This window comes from Varroa jacobsoni, unplaced genomic scaffold, assembly GCF_002532875.2.
Source record: "Varroa jacobsoni isolate VJ856 unplaced genomic scaffold, vjacob_1.0 contig01850, whole genome shotgun sequence".
In the NCBI taxonomy this organism is placed as follows: domain Eukaryota; kingdom Metazoa; phylum Arthropoda; class Arachnida; order Mesostigmata; family Varroidae; genus Varroa; species Varroa jacobsoni.
The window spans coordinates 8,668-30,626 of NW_019214707.1; the positions used below are offsets into that span (position 1 = coordinate 8,668).

General features: G+C 42.1%; 2 protein-coding genes across 5 annotated transcripts in view; one reads left to right on the forward strand and one right to left on the reverse strand.

The window, feature by feature from the left end:
- Nucleotides 1-1,148: 1,148 nt before the first annotated feature.
- LOC111272240 (histone H3) lies at nt 1,149-2,918 on the forward strand. The gene is made up of 2 exons (XM_022853552.2): nt 1,149-1,564; nt 2,279-2,918. Exons 1-2 carry the CDS (start codon nt 1,314-1,316, stop codon nt 2,436-2,438), a joined length of 411 nt encoding a protein of 136 aa, XP_022709287.1. The 5' UTR covers nt 1,149-1,313; the 3' UTR covers nt 2,439-2,918.
- LOC147751886 (uncharacterized) overlaps nt 1,571-21,959 on the reverse strand; it is a 53,978-nt gene continuing 33,589 nt past the window's right edge. For 3 of the 4 annotated variants that reach the window (XM_086973209.1, XM_086973207.1, XM_086973208.1), the window contains 3 exons: nt 4,448-4,694; nt 4,153-4,217; nt 1,571-2,010 (listed from right to left, as the gene is read on the reverse strand). In XM_086973209.1, the coding sequence (XP_086829335.1) occupies nt 4,536-4,694 (159 nt within the window). In that variant the 3' untranslated portion in view covers nt 1,571-2,010; nt 4,153-4,217; nt 4,448-4,535. The remainder of the gene's footprint in view (nt 2,011-4,152; nt 4,218-4,447; nt 4,695-21,959) is intronic. The other variant, XR_015315657.1, reaches the window with a different exon arrangement.

Consider the following 21,959-nt stretch of genomic DNA (forward strand, 5'->3'; position numbering starts at 1 on the left):
TTCGAACAGGATTCGGCGGAACGATGAGAGAGAAATGACGACAATACACTGCTTGTGCGGGAAGCGCACGGCCCTTAATTTCCCAATCGTCGCCTTATTTGTTCTTTTCCTAAGGCAAACGCTTATATAGGCAAAAATAGCGTCATTCTAAGGGACGTCGTTGGATGTTCGGGAATCTATTGTCAGGGGTGTTTGTTTTTATGATTTGATTTATAGAAAATCGTTACGCAATCTTCGACGATTTGCTGTAAATTGTGGTAGGGAAAATATATCTTAACGGGTAATTAGTAGTAATAACTTGTGTTGTCTTTCCTCTACACTGCCTAGATCCAGAAATCATTTTATTTCACTACCAGACCAAGTTCAAAGGAGCTGCGCGACTAAATTACCTAAGACCCAGACTGCTGAAAAATGTCAGTCCCAGTGCATTATGGAATCGCCTTCAGTGATTATGGCGAAATCGTATACTGACACGACTTATCAGTCTTATGATGGCCTTATTGAGGCAGCGATTGAGCGAAATGTTTAGCGTTGTCAAATCTCAACTTCGACAAATCTTCAGATTCACCAAAACCTCAACAGCTGATTGATTAAGCGGCGGATTATTAGTTAGTACGCATTGCCTCACCGAGATCTTTTGCAAGCAAATAATTGATTCATATCACGTTTAGCGGGTAACCAATGAATGTCATAGCGGGCGTGGCGTTGCTTATGCGAATGTTTCTACATTTAGGAAATATCTGACACCCGTTCTGCCATATATTGAATTGTTTTAGTGATGCCAATGCAGAATAGCGCAACTTTACTATGACCACATGCCGCATCGGCAGTGACTTCAAAACAGCTTATTTTCAGTATCCATCACGGACACTGCTCATGTTGATGCAATCCATTATGCCGTATTACCTTCTTTATATGCCTTTATTTTCAATTAACACTATCGTTCTTCGTCTTATCGCTGGCATTTGAGCAGCGCTATTCAAGCTTCAAATGGCCACATTCACTAATTCACGTCACGTTTTGCTGACTGAAACCAACACGTTACATGCGTAGCAATGCTCGTTACCGCAGACGTTTACAGTGACGATCAGTGCACGTGGACGCCAGCGACGAGCCTGAGTAGAGCGAAAAGCCCCGCTAGCCGAGGGCGTCTCCTCGGACCGCGTAGGCAGTTACGCCTGCCACCATTTCGCTGTCGGACTCTCGAAAAGACGCATCGTAGTGCAACACTATTCGAGGCTAACTGAAGGAATATCGTCGTTCGTATTATTAAGCAGCAACGCAAGGCGCTTTGAGGCCTACACGTCGTAGCCATGGCTCGTACAAAGCAAACAGCTCGTAAGTCGACTGGAGGCAAGGCTCCTCGAAAGCAATTGGCTACAAAGGCCGCTCGCAAGTCAGCACCTGCCACCGGCGGTGTGAAGAAGCCACACCGTTACAGACCAGGCACCGTTGCCCTTCGCGAAATTCGTCGATACCAAAAGTCCACCGAGCTCCTTATTAGAAAGCTTCCCTTCCAGCGACTGGTACGCGAAATCGCTCAGGATTTCAAGACGGATCTCAGGTAAGCTCAGATTAGCAGTAAAGAAGGTTATAGGACAGTGGCACTTTTGATTTTACTCATGTATTATATAATGTCTAGAAGTAACGCGCTGCGGGGTTTACGGACGATTACATAAAGTGGCTCAAAGATTTTTTTCTTTTCAAAGAAAAAAAGACCGCATTTCAGACTGTGTAACCTCACAGATGAGAGATACCAGTAAGTGACGTAGGCCTTTCCGACCGTCCTTCACCTGCTATGGTTCATCTACTTTGCTAAAGAAAAGTCAAATTTTAATACAAAAAGAGAAGGCAGTTAGTTTTATTATATTTCGCAGCAGCAGCGGCGGCGGGGGCGGCGGCGGCGGCGGCGACGGCGGCGGCGGCGGCTGTATCCGGTTGTGACGGTCAAGGTCACCTATGTCCCTTTATTTCGTGGAGACGTTACGATTCGTTTTCTTATGGTGCATTCTGTAAGCGTGTGATGTTGAAAATGGCAAAAACAACAAGTTACCAATAGCCTCGATTATTTTCGTGCGATGTTTTCTTCGGTGCGAAGTAATTGGCTAGATGCGTTTGTTGGAATGGGCAATCATGCTCGAATTGTGACTTGTTTTCGGCCAAGACAAGTTAGCTACCATCCGTCAGTTTGCTATCACTAGCGCCTAGTTTGCTTCCGTATACCCACCTAACACGAGTTGCATTTTACCAAAAACGTATGTGATTGTGTCTCGTGTAGGTTTCAGTCGTCCGCCGTCATGGCACTGCAGGAAGCCGCCGAAGCCTACCTCGTTGGCCTGTTTGAAGATACAAATCTATGTGCTATTCACGCCAAACGGGTTACCATAATGCCCAAAGACATCCAACTAGCGCGGCGAATCCGTGGCGAACGCGCCTAAGTATTTAGTGCAGGTGGCAGTGTTCCCGAGTCGACGAACCCCTGGGCGATCGTTTACAACCTCAACCCCGATCAGGATGAAGGTACACGTCGGGGCAAACCGATTTGTAAATCTAGAAATGAGCGGCATGTGAGTAGGCATTGTATCCACATGCTAACGGAAAGTAGCAATGGCAATAGCGATTGCGGTAGAAAGCTATTAATTTCGTTAAAACTGTACATATTATGGTAGAACCCACTGAACACGAAGGTGATCGGAACAGAAATACACAGACAGAATGACAGCGAGAAAAACATCGACCAGCAAAACATTGCGTAACACCAAACCTCCCATGCGAGCCACTTGTATTGTGTAACGCTGATAATCGGAAACGTTAAACTGAATATAATTAATGGACTGGGAGTGACGTCAATTGTGTATAGGGGCGCCTTGCTTTATGCTTCGAACACTTTAAATAAACGAAAAATTTTACACGACGAATATCATCCGCCTGTTTTTATCTTCCTTCGGCAGGAAACTACATGATTTTATACGATCGGAAATTGACCGTGGATCAGTATTACTATCGAGTGTAACAATGTAGCTATTACTCTGTGACTGAATGCTTTTCTGGTGAAGACCTGAGCATGATTCACAAATCTATTCGTAATCATAGGATTAGGGAAGAGGCAGTAATTTCTAGCGATATATTTCAAACAGGCGTCTTTCAAATTTTTTCGGTCACATGTGTCACAATCGAGAGCACTTAGGGTAATTGTTTCTGTTTTTGCTTGGGCCCAAGTTAACGCGTGTCGATCTTCTTCCAGCTAAAGTTGTCTGTCGACGATACCTTTCAGCAGAAAACTTTCCTCACCTATTCGTCCTATATTTTGAACGTTATCTAGTGTTTAGCATGGGCAACTGAACAGCTCGCACAGTCATAGGCCCACATTGTCTAGCAGGACTGATTAGAGGACACGAACTTCCCTCTTAAGAACCGCAGCAATGTCTTTTTCTTTAAAATATCTTGCAATCATACAACAGCTTAGACGAAATTTTCAGGCACAGTATCCTGGTACGTTGCATGCATGCATCCAATATGCTTGGGACATTTCAGGGAATCAGGATATTCTCATGCAACATAAGGCAGCGGTGTTCAAGTTTGCATGAGTAGCTACAAGTAATTCTGTTGTTCAGGCTACTATTTGTTATGTGCTTGTTTAGCATTTGTAGGGACCTTTGTCTTGGATGTATGCTAGTCGTTGGCTCAGTATTTACCCTCCATCGACATCCGAGTTCTAGCACGTAATTAACAATCGAGATTATCAAAGGGATTTCGGGTAAGTGAGGGCCGGTAGAAGGCAAAAGATAGAAAATAACTTATAATTGAATAGTAATATAATGAGATAATTTGCTAGTGTCGCTGCATTTATATTACGAGTCAGTCCTCTTCAAGTTGTGAAGACTCTTTAAGTCATCCTCGTCAAAGATGGCCACATTTCTATGTTAAACTGCTATTATGACGTTCAAAAAGCAGCGTCCACATCGAAGTGATCGAGTTCGAGCCGTAAGATTTTTGGCAGTGGCAGAGATGAAGTATAGATGAGAACTGTCTAAGTATAGTAAAGCAGCTCGTTAACGAATTTTTCTATCTGTAGGCACCAGAGTTGCAAGCCGTGTCGTGAGGGGGTCTTCGTGACACAAAGAATAGAAACGTCTGAGACGTATGACGTACGTACAGATAGCGCATACGTATCAGACAGCTGACACACTGAGCTCCGTTAGCTCGGAATACTGAAACTAAAACAAAAAAAAAACAAAGAAAGGTTAAATATTTATGATTTTCTAATACTAATTTCTAATTCTATCAAAAGATAACCATTGTTCTGTATACATACATATAAGCTATATAAATAAAAGAAGGTTAACCTATACAACTTTAGCTTATAATAATAGAACTAAGGCGAAATGATTGTTGGCTTGCTGGTAAATTTATTTCATTTAATATTTACTATTAAGTTTTATCTTACATCGAATTGTATTACGTTAACGATCAGGTCTAATTCTTCCTTTCTGCGTAGTTGATATACGGCTCAAGTTGACTCTGTGTATAATAGACTATTGTCGACCCGGGTCGCCACCAGACTTTTCAGTGCCAACAAGTCCGATTGTTGATGAGCGTCGTCTGATCTCCTTTCTTTGAATCGAAACTTCAGAGCGAACACCTTTGTCATAGAGGACGCTTGCGTTATCTGTTTCTTGACTAGTCCCGAGGTACTGCGCAGATTATTAGATATGGAGACATTAGTAATAATAGCATAATTCGTTGTTCTAAATATGCACATCGTGAACTAGTTACGGCGTTATATTAGTATAGAAGGGGGCTGTCATATGTGTGCAGATGTGCGGACAAAAGTACATTTTGTAACGAGGCAATTTTCTGTTCAGCGAGATGATGTTTGAACTTATCTAAGGCCATTATTATTACTGTTACCTACTGAAAATTTGTCTTCTTTGGATATTTTGAGCTGCAACGAATACAAGTAACGTATTTTAACCTAATTCCATATCGGATTTATAGACCTCGGCGTCTATACATATGTACATCATAGGCGTGGGAACGGGAAGGCAACACTTGGATGTGCTGATAGTTATAGCGAGTGTTAATCAGATACGACGCTGGGACACGATTTCATTGTACCATTACCTGTATTACGATCTTTGATCTAGGAGATTTGGATAGTGATACCTGGATACGACCTAAATGGTATACAGTCATATACAATAGACCTAGTTGTCACGTTTGGATTAAATACATTTTCTTTTTATAGCAACTCTATTGATAGTGTTTACAAATGTCTCTATAATATAAGACTAGCTTTAGCCCGCAGCTACGAAGAGAGTGACAAAACACGATTAAAGATTGAGCGAACCCTATAGTCTTCTTGGTATAGCGGAAGCAAATATTATACAGGAGGGCAGGTTGCGTATAAATATTTCACCGTGTCGCTCAGGTCTTGCGCCGCGCTGACGCATTGCTCATATAAGGCAATGTGCTTGCGAACGGTTCTGTTTTTTTCCGGGAAGTCCTATAGATTCTTATTATTACGCTTCAAGAACGACAGAGCATTTTTTCGAAAACGGGCCGCAAAGGTCGGCTCACCTATCGCTTAGGATCAACATTCGGCGTGCTCTAAGCCGTACCCATATTTCTGCCAGACGAACCAAAACAGCTACGTCTTTCTACACGTGACCAAACTTCTTTCTACTAGCTCGATGTAATTAATGTACACAAGCGATTTATGTGAAATGTGCCTCCTGGTCCAAATATAGCAACTCTATGATAAACAGCACACTCTAAAATTTAGCAAAAAAAAAAAAAATTATTGATTTTGCTTGCTCCTGTTTTTCTGTTACGAAGAAAAGGGTTTTGCCGAAAGACGAAGAACAAGTCTACTACGTCTATTCCTTAACGTACTTTTATGCCAGTTAATAATTAAGTACTTATAACGCAAGTTAATAGTAGAAATACAATACATTGTGTAACGACAATTTATGGGATATAAATTATGGACCGAATTTAATTGTCACACATATCAGGTGTGTTTAGAATCTATCGATGTCTAGCAAAGATGGCTATTTCACTCCGTGCTGACTTTATTTGTATGCGGAAGTAACCCGCTCGTCAATATATAACGTTGGATCCTTGACAATTCGAAAAAACGTAAATCTGCAAGAAATGCCTGAAATTAACGTCTACATTATTTACTTCAGTCGAGTGGAGTGGACGACATAATTAAGGTACAAGAAAAGCCCCTGTAGGACCTTTTTGTGGCGTGAAGGACTTCAGTGTGCAATAGCAGTCCCCCTTTGTACGTCGATAGTAATGACAGACGTGGAAACAACGATTATGTTTTGTCACAAGAAAATACGAGAGTAATTGCAGCATAAATTGCTTATGCTGAATCGGCGGCTTGAGCTAGACTGATGAACTGTGAAATTATCAGGAATTTTTATGAACCGTTTGTGTTTATGAAAAAAAAAATGAATGAAGCTTTTTAATTCAAGTAAATGATGTAAGCCGTCATTTCTAAGTAAATCCGAGTACTTGGTTCACTTTGGGCCTTTTCATGAACAAAAACTCTCATCAGATTATCACAAGCTGTTTGCATAACGAAAAAATGTCAAAACGCAAAATCTGACCTGCCTATTGTAAATACACGACATTTTCTATTTCGCTTTCCACGTTGTGCAGAGTCTTCTTAGTCAAGTCAGTAGACGTTGCCCTTCCCCCCTTCCCCTTGAATATATCGTGCTATGGGGCGGGGCTGATGTAACTTCAGTCCTGCAAGTTCCTTAAACAGTGTACAGTCACCTGGCTGGCCTGTTGCTTGTGAGATATTTACCCCAATTCGTGAGAAATAAACTTCCAGCAGTGTGGGAATTCTTTCAGCCGATTCACTCATCATATGCAGCGGCTTCGTGGGTGTCTTATTTATCAATATCGAAAAGATACGATAATCCCGCTATTTTGTCACTGCATTGACAGACTCATGGCAATCTAAAGAGCTGACATAAACACAAAAATATATGGTAGATCTATTGAAGTGTCCCATTCTTAGGTCTTGATAATTAGCAGCTTCAGGAAGCTCCTCAGGAGGGAAAATTTACGTAAACACTTATAAATAAATGAGATGGCACTGACGTCGATAAGGGTGTCTTTCATACCATAGTAAACTAACTATGAAGAAACTAGTATCAGTCCCTTGGAACGAAAAAGCAGGCACGGTCTTATCATCAATCAGCGGTACTTATTCCCTTTAGGCAAGTTACGCTGGAGTTGTTATCATAGCTGGAACTGTATGTTTCACCCTTCTGTATGTACATTTTCAGTAAACATGACATCACTCAATGCGCTAATTATGCAAGCATTTTCGAGCCGTTCGGACAGTGCCGTTACGAAATGAAGGACCTCCGCAATACTGTCTCAGACTGTGAAGAATAAATTCACCCATTATACTTGTACAAGGTGACAAGCATATCTATTACATGGAGTCCTTCGTCAGTCTCTATGCGTAACTTACCCCTATGGCCGTGCTTCGTGCAAGGGTTTGGTTTTATTACAAATGTGTCTGGTGCTTGAAACAAGTGCGTACTTTACTGTTCCGTTAAGTTTTCTGGCTTCGCGTGCAATCAATGTAGAAAACCTCGTACATTGTAGGTTAGCTATGTAGGCTTTACATGACCCTTGTAACTTCCAATGATGATTGCCATACCACTGCCGATGGTGACTTACATTCGTTTAATGCGGGTCCGCTACAGCAGCTGATCGACAAACAGACTGTTGATCTGACTGACCCGGGACTACAATGCAACTTCGATGCACTTCTGGAATAGGCATCGAGGAATATTATGGACGTTTGAGCTGAAAAATGCTCTTTCAACAATTAATGGCCTATATTCATTTAAGAGATTTGTAGCTGATTCTGCCATTTGGTGTAATGGTTTTATGTTTCGGGTAAGATACTGTCGAAAAGGATCAACGTTGACTATAATTTCCCAGCCGGCTGATTGGTGGCAGCTGAATACCTTGCTGGCAGAAAGTAAAAACTGTTAAACTCGAACCGTTTAGGTTGTCCGCCGGTAAATCCCAAAATACTCAATGTGTTCAAATCATAACTCCAATTTTCGATGCAAAAGTAAATTGGAATTATCGTTGTGCATTATGGAATAGCAAATACATACATTTGAATTTTTCTTTCAATGATGGACCAAGGCTTAGCGAACTTTTAATTGAAGCTAAAGATTATTTGTCAGATTGAAGAGAACTATATCGACGTATGTCCTTATTATATACTCTTTTCAAAATTTTGAAAGATATCAGGCCATAGACGATATTTCCTAAAATCAAACGATAGAATAGTGCACGGTCACAACTCGGATCCTGCTGATCCCGGATGTTAACTCCGCTGTAGGATGTTAGCGCACGAATTTTCTGCATCGTTATCTTCTCGGAAAGTTTGTCTTATGAGCTTCATTTACGCGATCGTATTTCCACTCATAGCGTCCACGTCGAAAATGTCCTCTGTATTGCAGCTTAACCTTAGGTGGCATCATTGAACACTATTTAAATAGATGCGGGAGGCGAGTCCTTTCGTCTAATGCTAATTGCGCAATAGGCATTGCAGATGCAATCAAGTACATTTGACTGTATATCAGGACAATTAACACCAGGACAATTAACACCGTTCAGACATCCGCCACACGTACGTAATTGCTGTCGTGTTCAATAATAATAATAATAACTGAAGATAGCATCAACTTTTTCCGACTGCTGCGACCTTTGGAGCTTTTGAGGGCTAGTTTCTATTCTAAGTTTACTTACATGCTACAGTCCTACCTAAAATTCTAAAATCTTTCTTAATAAGGACCGCTTTAGCACCTGCTAAGCTAACAATCCAGGTAGGTAACGTTTTTTGGTTGATTGATGGTCATCGTGGTCGTTAGCTTCAGGACAACGTTCTTGAGGAAACCTGAATTCGTGACGAGTTCTAATGCGTTCCTATGCAGTATACACACAACCTTTTGTCCTTAGGAGCATACAAAGCAAAATCAGAATCGCATATTATCATGAAGAATTCGTACACGCTGGTTAAGTACTTCCCCTAGATACTCGTTCCACATAGTCACCAATTGTTCGTCGAATAAAAGCATACGAGCTAAACTCCAACGATAGATTCAACTATACGATGCGGTTGTTGGGCACGCAGTGACTACTACAAGTTTCTACGACGTCTATGGGCATATATATTTAGCGGGTCGTAATACGTTTGGGCGCTATCCGAGCGCATTAATTTTGTTGCATATTTGATAGATTTAGTTGCGTCGACTTTTGGGTTTGCACCAGCTTTTCTTCTTTTTGGCCGTTAGCTACTGCTGAGTATTACGAGAAACCTGAATTGTGAATGCCAGGATTGGTAAATTCCAACCGATCACTGAAGGTGTCAGGATTTCGAACTGGTTCGGCCCGGGCAACTTCAGTCAGCTTCTGACCGGCATTACCAGAGGCTTCTACATCTGGTGAGTGTGCACCGGGATCAAGAACGTTGACAATGACCATTATAATCTCAGCAGTAATATACGACGCAGCGTAGATCGCGGCAGGGATAACGACGTCCTGGACAATCGATTCGGGGCGCCAGTTAGGTAGTAACCATCTCCAAAAACGGGTGCGTTTCGAGTCGAGTGGGAGTCGCTCTCTTGGTCTCCCAGGCAACGCTGGTTCACTCGCAGACGTTTTCATTGGACTATTTGATGAGTCCGTAGATGAAGGTCTGATTGAGTCTGCTGATGAGGCCCGAGAAGACACGCATGACGCTGGCATAACACGCGCTGAGCCGTTCCGTGAAATCTCACCTAATCTCCTCTTAAACGTGTTCGACAACATACTGCTCCTACTTTGGTCTAGCGCTGAGCTTCCTTTAACGGATTCCGCGGAACAGGTTTCTTTCGCTGTGTCCACAAACGAGTCCTTATTTGCATCGTTTGTTTGAAGTTTGCTTGTTTGCTCCGGTAAGACGCCGTCCTCACCTCGTGATGGCGGAACCTTTTTCGGTGGTTCCGCTGGCGGCTTAGTTCTCGCGATTATTTGAGTGCTGTCCGTTTTCATCGACAAAATTTCCTTTGATGTCGATGGTGATGGCCTGCCTATCGCTGGTTTTACCGATGCAGTTGGTGTAGCTGAATTTTTTGATTCTTCCGTAGACAAGTGCGTTTTGGCTGATGTTACTGATAATTTTATTTCAGGTAAGCTCGTTCTAGCTGACGATGAACTTAATTTATTCTCACTTAATGTCCCCCTCAAGCTCTCGTCTCCTAAACTTAGCTGTGTGTTCGTTTGTTTTCCGGCTAAGTTAAGCGCTGTTTTGTTCTTTTGTAGTTGTAGAGCGGTTTCGATCAAAGGTGATTTAATACTACGATGAGTCAGTGATGATGATGTAGGAGCGCTATTCGAGTGCTTTCGCGTTGGCCGAAGTGGTCCTCTAGCACGCTTACGTGCAAGACTAGCTCGTGTTTCTGCTGGCGATGGCTGTCGACCCGAGAGTTGAGGAGTTTGATTAGAATCTTGCCGTGCTCCTGTTGATGACGGTGATGAATCTTGTTCATCTTGGTCTTTTAGCGGGAGCGGCACTGACATTATTATGAAACCAATAGGCCTAAATTTCTAGGTCAATCCAAATAGGTACAAAGACATTAGTCTTTGATATCAGGAGCCTGTACGAGAAAACGTCTAATTTTGAATCGAATGATGTGTAAGTTTAACTTCGTTTTTCACTGTTATAGAATGATATTAGTTTGCGGCTAGGCCATCCAGGCCAAATGGTGTACGTACAAATACGGTAAAAAGCGAGACAAGCATTTTTTTTTTCTCTATTATCTTCGGCGAGAGAAGTTTTTCAGGATTGTTCTTGAAGTACCGTATCGATATCATTGGTTACCTTGTACAGTCACCGGCCTAAGCTCTGAAACGCTTGCCAAAATTTACCAACAAAAGAAAACACCCATCGTGCAATAAAAATATACCGTACTTTACTGTTTTCCAGTCAAAATACCGGAATTGTATCAAATTCTGACAGGATTAGACTAGCTGTACCATAGCAGTGTTTAACGACAGTTCCGTACAGAGAACTTAAGTGCTTCTGCCAAAAACGTAGTAGCGCAGAAGACTTCATTGTTCTTCGCACGTCTGCCATATTGCGATATTTTTTTGCGAAAGGAAAGATAGGCGATTGGTAGGATATGTTGAGTGGCTGTGCGCGATACATATATGCAACAATGGCATTGTTAACTATCTTTTGTTGACCTATGTAGGGGAGAAAATGTTTGTACACGAAGTTATGAATACAAATTTAGAATGCCAGAGCCTGGTCACTCTTCGCTGTTTTTATGTAGTTTGAAAATTTAATACCAAAACCTCTGCAATGAATAGTAGAGCCTATAAAGCAATAGGATCATTCTTCTCAATAGTACGACGATTAGGGTGTACAATGCTGTACATGCGTTAGGGACTTTCAATTACAGAATTACTGAGTCTCAACGGGGTATCGTGCCGCAACAATGTTGGTTTTGGGTCCGAAGCTTTACACGTTTACTACCTAAATAGTGCTTTGTACTACTCCACCAGCTGAAACCATAGTGAAGTTGCGTATTTTGTACGTATCGTGTCACGTCGACAGCAGCAGCAGCAGCAGCAGCAAAAAACTTTTTCCTTGACAATCGACGAAAGAGGGTGTACATATAGCATTTAGTTCTTAATTCAGATTAGAGGGATAGGGTGTACATATAGCATTTAGTTCTTACTTCAGATTAGAGAGAGAGGGTCTTAATTCAGATTAGAGGGATAGGGTGTACATATAGCATTTAGTTCTTACTTCAGATTAGAGAGAGAGGGTGTACATATAGCATTTAATTCTTACTTCAAATTTGAGAGACTAATGATTACTCGTTCGTAATTATTTCGAATGACCTTTGGATTGTTTTCCATTGCAAGGAGGGCCATTGCGGATTGTTTTCCATTTTTCTTACAAATTCTACGTAATCAGAATCGGAAGTGGGTATATTATTAAGTTATGTTACAATGGGAAATAGGCATAACACAAGTATTTTTGAACACATACACATATCTAGTTTATCATGGAATCGTTTATACGTGTCGTTTAAGAATGACCAAGGAGCGAAGCTGCCAGTCACTGGCAGGTACTCTCCCTGAGTAAGCCGTCGTCTAGAAAATACCGTGCTGAAAGTGAGGAGAACGTCGTTTCTCAACGGGCCAAATACGGGTCTAGCCATGCATAATTAATGGCCAAGTTCGGGTCTAACCATGCATAAATACATAAATAATCACGAGTTTCATTTCCTTATTACAATGTACGATCATGATGTAACGCGTTGATTTCATGTAACGCGCTGACTTCAGTACTAGAACACTGAAAACATGCAAACTCCAGCTGAAAGCCACAGGTTTGCAGGCGTTTTCTACCCAGGCAGGGTACCCTAAGAGTATGCCTCCTGCCATTTATAAAACATTTTTACTGCATACTTATTTTAACAGAATGCCTTAATCGGTGGATATATTGTTACGTCTAAAAAGAAATTCCCATTATTAAGAAACAATTTGTGTTGATATTGATGCTCGTGGGCCTCCGTTGATTTTGTTGTTTCCGTAATCCCGTAACGCTGTCTACTCCATTTTTAGAAATGCAGATAGAAGCTCAAAATCGTCCATGTCCTCGGGGTATGCCAGGATTTTGATATCTGACGGTACGTTGTGGAGTCGTACACATAATTTACTCACTCATGATAGGAGCTGTCTCATGAGAATCGACAACACACTATCTTGAAACGTTCGTCCAATCTTAAGGGAGGCATCTTACTTCTGCACTTCTGCACCGACGTCAAGTGCCATGGCGATTAAGACAGATTCTAAGAAATGAAATTTACGTTTCCGTATTCTGAATGGCCCTCCTTGGTTTCACTAGAATTTACTTCGGCCTTTGATACTCTAATAGGCACAAACTCCGTAGGATCGTAAGCGCAGGGTTTATACACGCATGGATCGTGGGCTCCAAACCCAAGGAATGAGTCTATCGCTTCAACAAGTTGAGTGAAGATATCTCCCCCGACGAAACTGCTGCCGCCAACTTTTCCTATATTCTTGCCTTCCATCGATGACCCTTGTTCCCTACCGCACTCACAGCTTCACTACTTTTCCTTTGATGGCACACCGAATCCACGGAGCGTAACTATGTGCTCAGGATACTTAGGCAATCGACTACAGGCTGTCGTCTGTCTATTTTCCTTTCGTTATTCTATGCTTTAAAAGAAACTTTCTAGAATGATCACACTTATATACTACATTGCACGAGCCTGAAAATGCTATTATAGGTTTTTTTTTCAACAACTAAGAAACCTTATCATATTGCACACAGTGTTTTCATACTAAAGGTTAAGTAAAAACAGTGAATGAACTATTTCTACTCAGTGTGTAATCGAACGGGATAAAGAATTGAAAAAAGGCACCTGACTGTTACTAGGACGTCAAGGATTTATTCGAAGGCGACAGAGTAGCGTCGTAGTGGTAATAATAAATTTGAGTTTCTTAAATAAACATGACATGTCCGGTAATAACCTCATGTTCAATGTACAACCTAGTATCGTGGCCTGCTAATAATGACTGTTACTGTTTTTTTCAGCTATGGTGTTTGAATTGGGTCCTGTCTGTTTCTCTCTTCACCAGCCACGTTCTATTCGACGAACGTAATAAGTTCCTTTTTTTCTTTTACGCCTAAAAGTAATTGCTCAGAGGTGCTGAACGAGTTTAATCCATATTAAAGCGATTGAACTTGTATTCTAACGCTGTCAGACCAAGCCAAAAGTTTTTCAGCCACGTTAAATGAGCATCAACTATCTGGCATGGCCAATCATGATGCATCGTAGTGGAATCATCATAATGGTCTGTAGTAGACTCATCGACGGATCGTTTGTCGGATAGTTTTCGCGCCTTTATCCGACCGACTTCCTCGTTGAAGTACAACGGAAACATGTCCAATTCAATGAATTTAACGGCTCAGTTCTACCTAGCCATTATAGTTGACTGATTCGTGTAGAACGCCTATAAACAATGGTTTTAGCAAAACCTAATTTATAATGAATTTGTATCGTTTTCGAAGGCTTTCGTCGATCCTTTTACTATTCAGAGCTGCAAATGAACCTTAGGACCGCATTGTATGCTACTAGCTATTTAAATATGTTTTGCATCGATAATTTGGAAATAAATGATCAAATACCAGAAGTGATCTTCCAATTTAGCGAGTATCTCTTTGTGAACGTGTTTTTCTATCATAATCTCAGTATTTCATATGTGTTTCGTTGTGACCCTATGAGCTAAAACTAGGACATCAATACTGTGCCTCTAATGGTGGCCGTTACGCTAATATTACGGGGATGCACTCGCTATATGCTTTTGGCTGTCTTAATATTATTTAGTTTCAGGTAGGCAAGATATCTCTCACAGGCGATTTGCAGGGGGCCAAAAAATGCGGCTCGGTTTCATACGGTCACAGTGTGAAACCACGGTAAGCCTTCCAGCATAGCTGAAATTCAGCGTTGTTGGTCCCAGACCCGCCATTAATACGTCATTGGTGTCTTATGTAAATTTACTTGCTTCACATACAACCGCCCGCCGCGAATTAACGTATTTCCTAGTACTCTATTGCTTCGAAAAGATCCATTATTTATCCTCGTCGTTTCAATCAAAAAGCAACCTCAGTCAAATTTACGTCCTCTAAAATCCTTTTTCGCTGTAGCCTCACTCAACTAAATTTTCCAATTTAGCTTATGTCATTTTAACGCACAGCTAAACAGGGAGCGACGAAAAGTCAGCGACTAATAGACATTTTAGGTTCAAATAACGAAACAGTGACTGCTGTATGATTTTATGTTGCTAGACGCGATTGTATCAAGGTAAGAAGAGAGGACTATAAGAGTGGGTTTACTGAATCGGACCTGTAGTTAATGTCGGCGATAGGCAAGCGACACGACAAACTGGTAATGAACGGAAACAGTTCGGGGCAATTTTGTTCGCCGAATGGTGGAATTGGCGCATTGCGCGGCGGGCGAGAGCTTGTTGCAGGTGTCGCAAATGTTCTTGATGAATGTCTAGACTCATTGCCTAAGACGCAAGACCGTGTGGCAACCCAGAAGACTGCACCGACCCAGAGTGGCGGCTCCGCGAATCATAAACCTCGATTTACTGACACCCAGCGCCCGTACTCGCACACCGCTCACGGTTCCGTCTTCTTTCCTACAAGCGGAAACTACGAGCGGACCGGAAGCCGTAGCAGCGGCTATAGTTCCAATGCACCCAATTGCACGCTTCCGACCCCGAGGCCATATGCGTCTGTTAATCACACAGCTAGCGCGTACAGCCCTGCTGTCTTCTTCAACGCCAGTCCTTATAACCGTGCAGCACCTAGTAGCACACCCTACGGCCCAGTGTCTGGGCCACCAACTCCTGCTGGGTACTTCACCGGCGGTTACAATCCAGGCGTTTTCAACGCTAGAGCTATTGGTTACCCAGCCTACAACCCGATTGCAGTAAATCCTGGCGCTTACAACATGAGTGGTGCTTATAACCCCGGCCAGGCGTATAATCATGGAACATTCAGATCTGGCGGGGTGCTTAACCTTGGAGGGTAAAGAGGAAAAGTAGTGGAAGAGAACTGCAGCTGTATTATCCAATGAACGTCAACGTTTCGAAATCAATCGCACTATTGAAATCAAAACCGGAAGTGGTCACGCCAGAATGTCCCAAACATTGACGATGACTAGATTGAGAAAAGCCCCACGACGAGACGTACAACCAACGAGCAGACGAGACAACACAACAAGACAGCAACAACAACAATAAAGCCTATTGTATTACTGTTGTTTACTAAGTAACGTGTTACTTTGATGGTGTTACTTTGTTGATAGCGATCCTGTAACTGGGCTGGGCTGCTTTGTTAAGCTGTACATGATGAAGCTGGTAAATAGAAACACACTTTTCACAAGTGTGCGGAGGCATGTCAGCCAGTCGAGTAACAAAATAACTAGGAAATTTAGAGTTGCTTCGGCTTTTCAATGGGAGATCCAATTAAACCATAAGTTTAAACTCAATTAAAAAAAAAAAGAAAAAAGTAGTCCGTTAATAATTTTCAGTCGCTTTCCAACAGCGCGTTCTAACCTGCAACACATAGGATCAACATAATATCAATCGTGGGGCTTCAACCCAGCCTTCAACCACCTGTTTTGATAAGATAGAGCGAGCTTGGCTTTTACTCAAGCGAAATGATCAATTTAGAGTACTCGTAAGCAAGGGACAATGTAAAACGTACAAAATCTAAAGTGAAACTGTGGCCATCAGTGTTAGAGATTCCTGCTAGGCAGCCAAACTTTTACGTAGGCTATTTTTCAATACGTCGGGTGTACATTGTTCAAGAGCTATTACCGATGGTTAGCACATAGGTAAGACGCCATTTGCGCTAATGTGCGGAACTACGGCTTAGTTACAAATTGAAAAACAAAGAAAATTCATTAACATGATCATCAAGGTCCTATCTTGGCTAATCGCCAATAGTCTTGTCCGTACTTTTTTCGGTACGCCATTATCAGCAAGTAGATACTAAGGCTATTGGTTACAAATGGCCATTGGTCAGTCAATTGAAAGGAAAGTTCACGATTACGTTGTAAGTAGAACTTTTCAAAGTAGTCGCCTCATCTTAGTCGATTGAGCTTTACTATGGATTTTATTTGCCGGTTTTTCAGCGTGCTGCTTACCGCTAGCAGTTTGGATTTTTGCGCGCTGCATGTAGATGCAAAATTAACGCACGCTTCTATTAATCTGAATTGTTGTTATACCTTGAGTAGCTGTAAGTTGTTTGCGAAAACAACGAAACAAAGCGTTTTTGATCTAGAACGAATCGTTGATTGATCAAGTAGAAAGCTTAATGAGTAAGATTCTAAAGAAAGGGAGAGAATTCTAATACTAAATACGGCATAAGTGCAAGCGGGTAGTGTATTCGATGGATGGCAACTACCAGCTACCCAGATACTATTCACGCAGAGATAATCCAGACCCACTTCGAGGCGGTGACGAGCTCATGGCTTACTTAGTTAATGCCGCCAATAATGCCCTTCACGACATCTATCTAGGTCATGGTGGCGACTTCCGCTGCCCAGGCAGTTTCAGTATAGCTGGACCGAATCCTCGTGCTTTAGGTTTTCCCGGCAGTGACAGGCCTGGATGCTATGCTATACTCGGATTTAATCCCAATGGCGGATACAATTCGTATTGCGCAACTAATGGTGGTTCCTGCAGTATGATAAGCAACTACAACAGCTTCGGCAGCCCATCGTCGTATGTAACCGGAACATACAGCCCTTCTACTGGCTACGGTGGTCCGAGCTACGTTGGTGCTAGCAATGCTCGTGGAAGTCCATATCAGTACGGCGTGTATTGCGGCATTCCGTTTTCTCTAGCTGGTTATATACCTGCGCCGTTTAGTTCCACCGGATTCGTCCCAAACCCTTACGGATCCAATGTGGGAAGTAACGGAAATTACAGTGCAATACCGTATGGTCAATATTTTTCTCCGTACAGCGGCGTAGCGTATCGACCGCAGCCACGAATATTCAGCATGCCTACATGCGGTTCAATGGGACATAAAAACCCAGCTCACTATCAGTCGACCATGGAGCCATATACTTACAGCTTTGACCCAAATAACGTTCAAATTTCGTGGCAGAGCAATCCTGGCCAACTCGCCACTTGTATGCACAATGCAGGTTTGCGAAGCACATGTATGCCGGGTAGTCATTTGGGCGCACAAAGCCAACCTTGTCAGAGTAGCACTTCTCTGGCGGTGCAGCCTTGTAGCTGTGAAAACGTCGCTCATAATGTCTGTAACAGTACTCCTGCTGCTGTAAGCCAGGCCAGCTGCCCAATGAGTCTCGGCCCACAAGGAGCTAATCCAAGGATACAAAGTGCACGCACATCCTGTGCTCAGCATGGCCCCTGCAGGACGCATAGTAGTACATGCGGACGATGTTCGAGCTCTGTGACCGAATCGTCCGCAAGTTCTGCTCCAGCGGACACCAATCCAGGGTCAGCCAAACGAACAGCTCCTGTCAAGTCAGAAGAGAGCGAAACCAGTAGCTGCAACGAAACCGCTAATCCTGGTAACCTAGAGGATTGCCTCCGTCCTTCCACCCCCTCGCCGGCTGCTAATATACCCCTTGTTGATACCATCACGATCACTGCCGACGGTACAATACATCGACTTTCAAATCCTGTAGATCAGTTTGCCGACACATATAGAATTATCAGCGTTGGAGATTTTATTCCTGTGACTCGAATAAGTGGAAGTGAACCCATTTTAGGTGGAGCAGGAACTTTCAGCGTTCCTGTTCTCTGCAATACGGGGAGAGCCCCAGGAATCTACAGTCCAATAACGGGTGATGTTCAGCATCAACAAGGACCGTTGCACGTAACCCCCGGTGAGCAGCCGCACCCCCCAGTAACGCCCAACGGAATGGCAATCAACCCGGCGGTCATTGTCCCAGCATCAACAATTTCAGGGGGAAGAACTGCTCATTCGGGATCCACCGCTGGAGCTACTTTCACCCCAGTAAATTTTATCCCTGCAGGGCTCTTCAACACCGTTGCACGCCCTGGTAATCCGCCTATCGTAAATCCGTATAGTCCTGGTTTCTATAACCCGAACGTTGACAACATCGGTGTCGTTCCTCCGTCGTCAAAGCAGAACCCGGCGGCAGGCGCAGGCTAGTCAGACGATATGACAGCTGTAGATCGTTGATTTTCGCTATGCATAAGTCCAATGACAATAGCAAATTTGGCCTAACCACGTTATGAATGCGATAGTAATCACGAGTCTTCATTTAGCATCACTGTCGAAAATTTACCTAGAAGTAGATGAGTTGGTTTTTATTGAGGCAACATACTTGATTAAACGTTTCAGTGGCTTTGAAAGTTTTTTGCTGGAAAGCTGAAACAAATATCGGCTGGAACGGGCTTAAAAAAAACATAGTATTATTTTATGATAATGCAAAGATAATGTACGTTTTATTTATAGCACACGACACCATGGAAAAGGACATTGGATTTGAGTCAACTTCGGGTGGTAAATAGGCACGCGATCGCCGTGGTGCGGTGTAAACGTATTCGTCACTTAAAAGTCAGAGAAACAAGAGCACTAGTACTGAGTTTTAGCCCACAGATACTTCAATGATGCAGTAGTGGCCTGTTCTGCTCGGTCCGGTCAGAGTTCTTGTATTGGGTCCTTTGTTTTTGAAGCAACGTTCAACAGTGATATCTCGAACAAAACAGCCCTGACATTTGCCAGCCATGAAAAGGGTGACCAAAATGGATACACTAGTATCGTACTATTCCTTTATGCTATTTACTACCCAGTGATTTCGAGTTTTAAGTAGATTACTGAAATACTGAAAAGTGATATCAGTCGGCGTAAACTCGCATAAATCCCATGGGATACGTTAGGCGCAAGAAACTCTACTGGAACTCTAATGTGAGGCTAATAGCAGGCAAAAAATTTAAAAATGCAAGACTTTAAGAAAATTTTATCTTATCTGGACGACCCAGTTGACAAATTTTTTTCTAAAACCACTAATTTGTGCATCAAACTTAAGTGTACCAAAAATGAATTTTAAAGCGCTTACATTTAAAATCCATTGTACGTTTTCCGGTTTTCTTCATAAGTCTTCTGCAGTTTTCAACGTTACGAAGACTGTAAACCGTCGATTTTGGATTAAAAAAAAATCCCTGATCTTAGTAGAAGTTTATCTAACACGAAAAGATTCGATAATAGCTGATTTTCGGTCCGAAAACGATGCACTGTTGCTCATCAGAAACTGGGTTTCGTTTGGTAGGAAGAACAACGAATGAACGCATGCCCTGTACGACAGACCATCGAAGATTTACCCAATGTGAGCGCACCATCGTATGTCCGTTGATGATATTGGACCTCGTATTATTTCTCAATAGTCTTGTTCTCCTAAAACCTCTGCCTTTGGCGCTCACAACGTACGAACCGAAATAATAACAGAAACCTCTTATTTGAGTTACTAATATATAATAAAAATTTTATATCGATCGAACTATGCCATGAAAACATTGTTATAGTTCGGCATACAAATTCAATCATGTGAGTGGCCGACATTCTAACTAAGCAGTAAACATCTTGATCGATGGATTAAAGCTATAGCTTAGTTGGCTCTTTGATCGATGCACTAATTAACGTAAGTTGTTACATACAAGTACGTGGAGGGGCGGCAAAAGGAAGCGATACGAGATTTCGATTATTGTTTCTTCTAAGGATAGCTAATTCAGCCAGAAGTATGTTACGTTGGCGTATCATTGCATTGGTGTCGATTGTTAATTGTGTGGGTTCCTCCTGAATGAACTTTGTAAAAAAAAAAAAAAAAAGAAAAAAAAAACGCTAATATTCGAGCCGAAGAACTGTTACCAAGTGGGTACTGCACGACGACTGCAGGTCTTCGAGCAAAAAGTACTTAATATTACATAATTTCTAGTAAAAAAAAAATCTTTAACTTGAGTTTTTTACAGGTATAAATTATACTGGAAAATGGAAATGTTTACAACATCTTTTTAGCATTAAAATAAAATAGAATAGCAAAAAAAAAATATTTTTTTATATGTATTACACATTTTTAGCGTTATCTGAAACGCGTAACACTGCTTACAGCTGTGATCATTGACATTTTTATGATACGTAGTAAATGACGATATGATAAGTTAGCTTTGCGTCTTGATGACACGCATGATAAACACACGGTGCATACATGGTACGATGTACCGTGCGTACATCGTGCGGTATGACATACGATGTACTTTTCGCGCAAGAGTGGACTAAATACGTCTTGAGATATTCTACGTGAGATACGATGACGTATCGTATTTAGCAAGATATTATCTAATGTCAATCTGAACGTCCGGCCGGCACCACTAACTTTTACATTCGATTCTTTCGTATTACCTACATGCATATATATTTAGTCTGTAATCGCTATGTACCGCTATATACCGTACGCTTCGTATGCGCAAGGGCCTAGGCTGGTTTCCCGATAAAGGAAGCTTCATCGTAAAATCTATATCAGAAGATGAACTAGCTAAGGAGACCCAAATACGAAACTGACTTAACTTTAGCACGTAGTCATCATTACTGAATTGAAATAACGAAGTGATTAGTTCAAACTTTGCCTTGCTTTCAAAGCCTGCATAGGAATGTCAGAGGAAGCCAAAGATTCGGTGGAGCTGGCAATCGGAGATACCTTCACGGACCAGCTTCATATATGCGAGGACGCTACTTCAAGTGACATAAAGACTTCTGTAACGCAGTATGCCGATTACAATAGTTCTCTAATGCAGAAGTTATCCAATAAGCAGAAGGTGGCTGTTGCTAATCTCACGGCCAATGTTCATACTGGTGCTAACCCAGGGGCCTACAATGCTTGCATCCAGAGACCCTGTATCCTCTAGCTTGTCACCATCACAGTGAGGACATCGAAAAAAAAGGCGGTTGTCAGTACTTTCGTTATATTTGTCCCACTCGGTGCTTGCGATTAAGACTGAGCTGCGTGAGTGAACAGAATAAAAACTAACGATATTCAGCAGATGTCTTCATTTAGCAATACATGCCGATGTCTGAAACGACAAGATATAGCAGTCGAATGCAAACACCTATATTTCTAAATATAGGAACGTGTAGAATACGGAAGATTGGGTAAAAACAAGAGTTTCTGAATGTGGGATTGATCCTTAAAAAAAAAATAGCAACGATAGCTATATGGAATAATCGCATCCTTCGGCGGTATTTTTTTTTACTGTTCATGGTCTTTCACTGTTGACTCTCCTTGTTATACACACGAGTATCGCTTCGTCCGCCG

What these genes read in the sequence shown, in the direction of transcription:
- LOC111272240 (XM_022853552.2), top strand. Translation starts at nt 1,314, where the DNA reads ATGGCTCGTACAAAGCAAACAGCTCGTAAGTCGACTGGAGGCAAGGCT. An exon ending in GATTTCAAGACGGATCTCAG is followed by an intron (nt 1,565 to 2,278) that starts GTAAGCTCAGAT and finishes TGTCTCGTGTAG; the next exon opens with GTTTCAGTCGTCCGCCGTCA.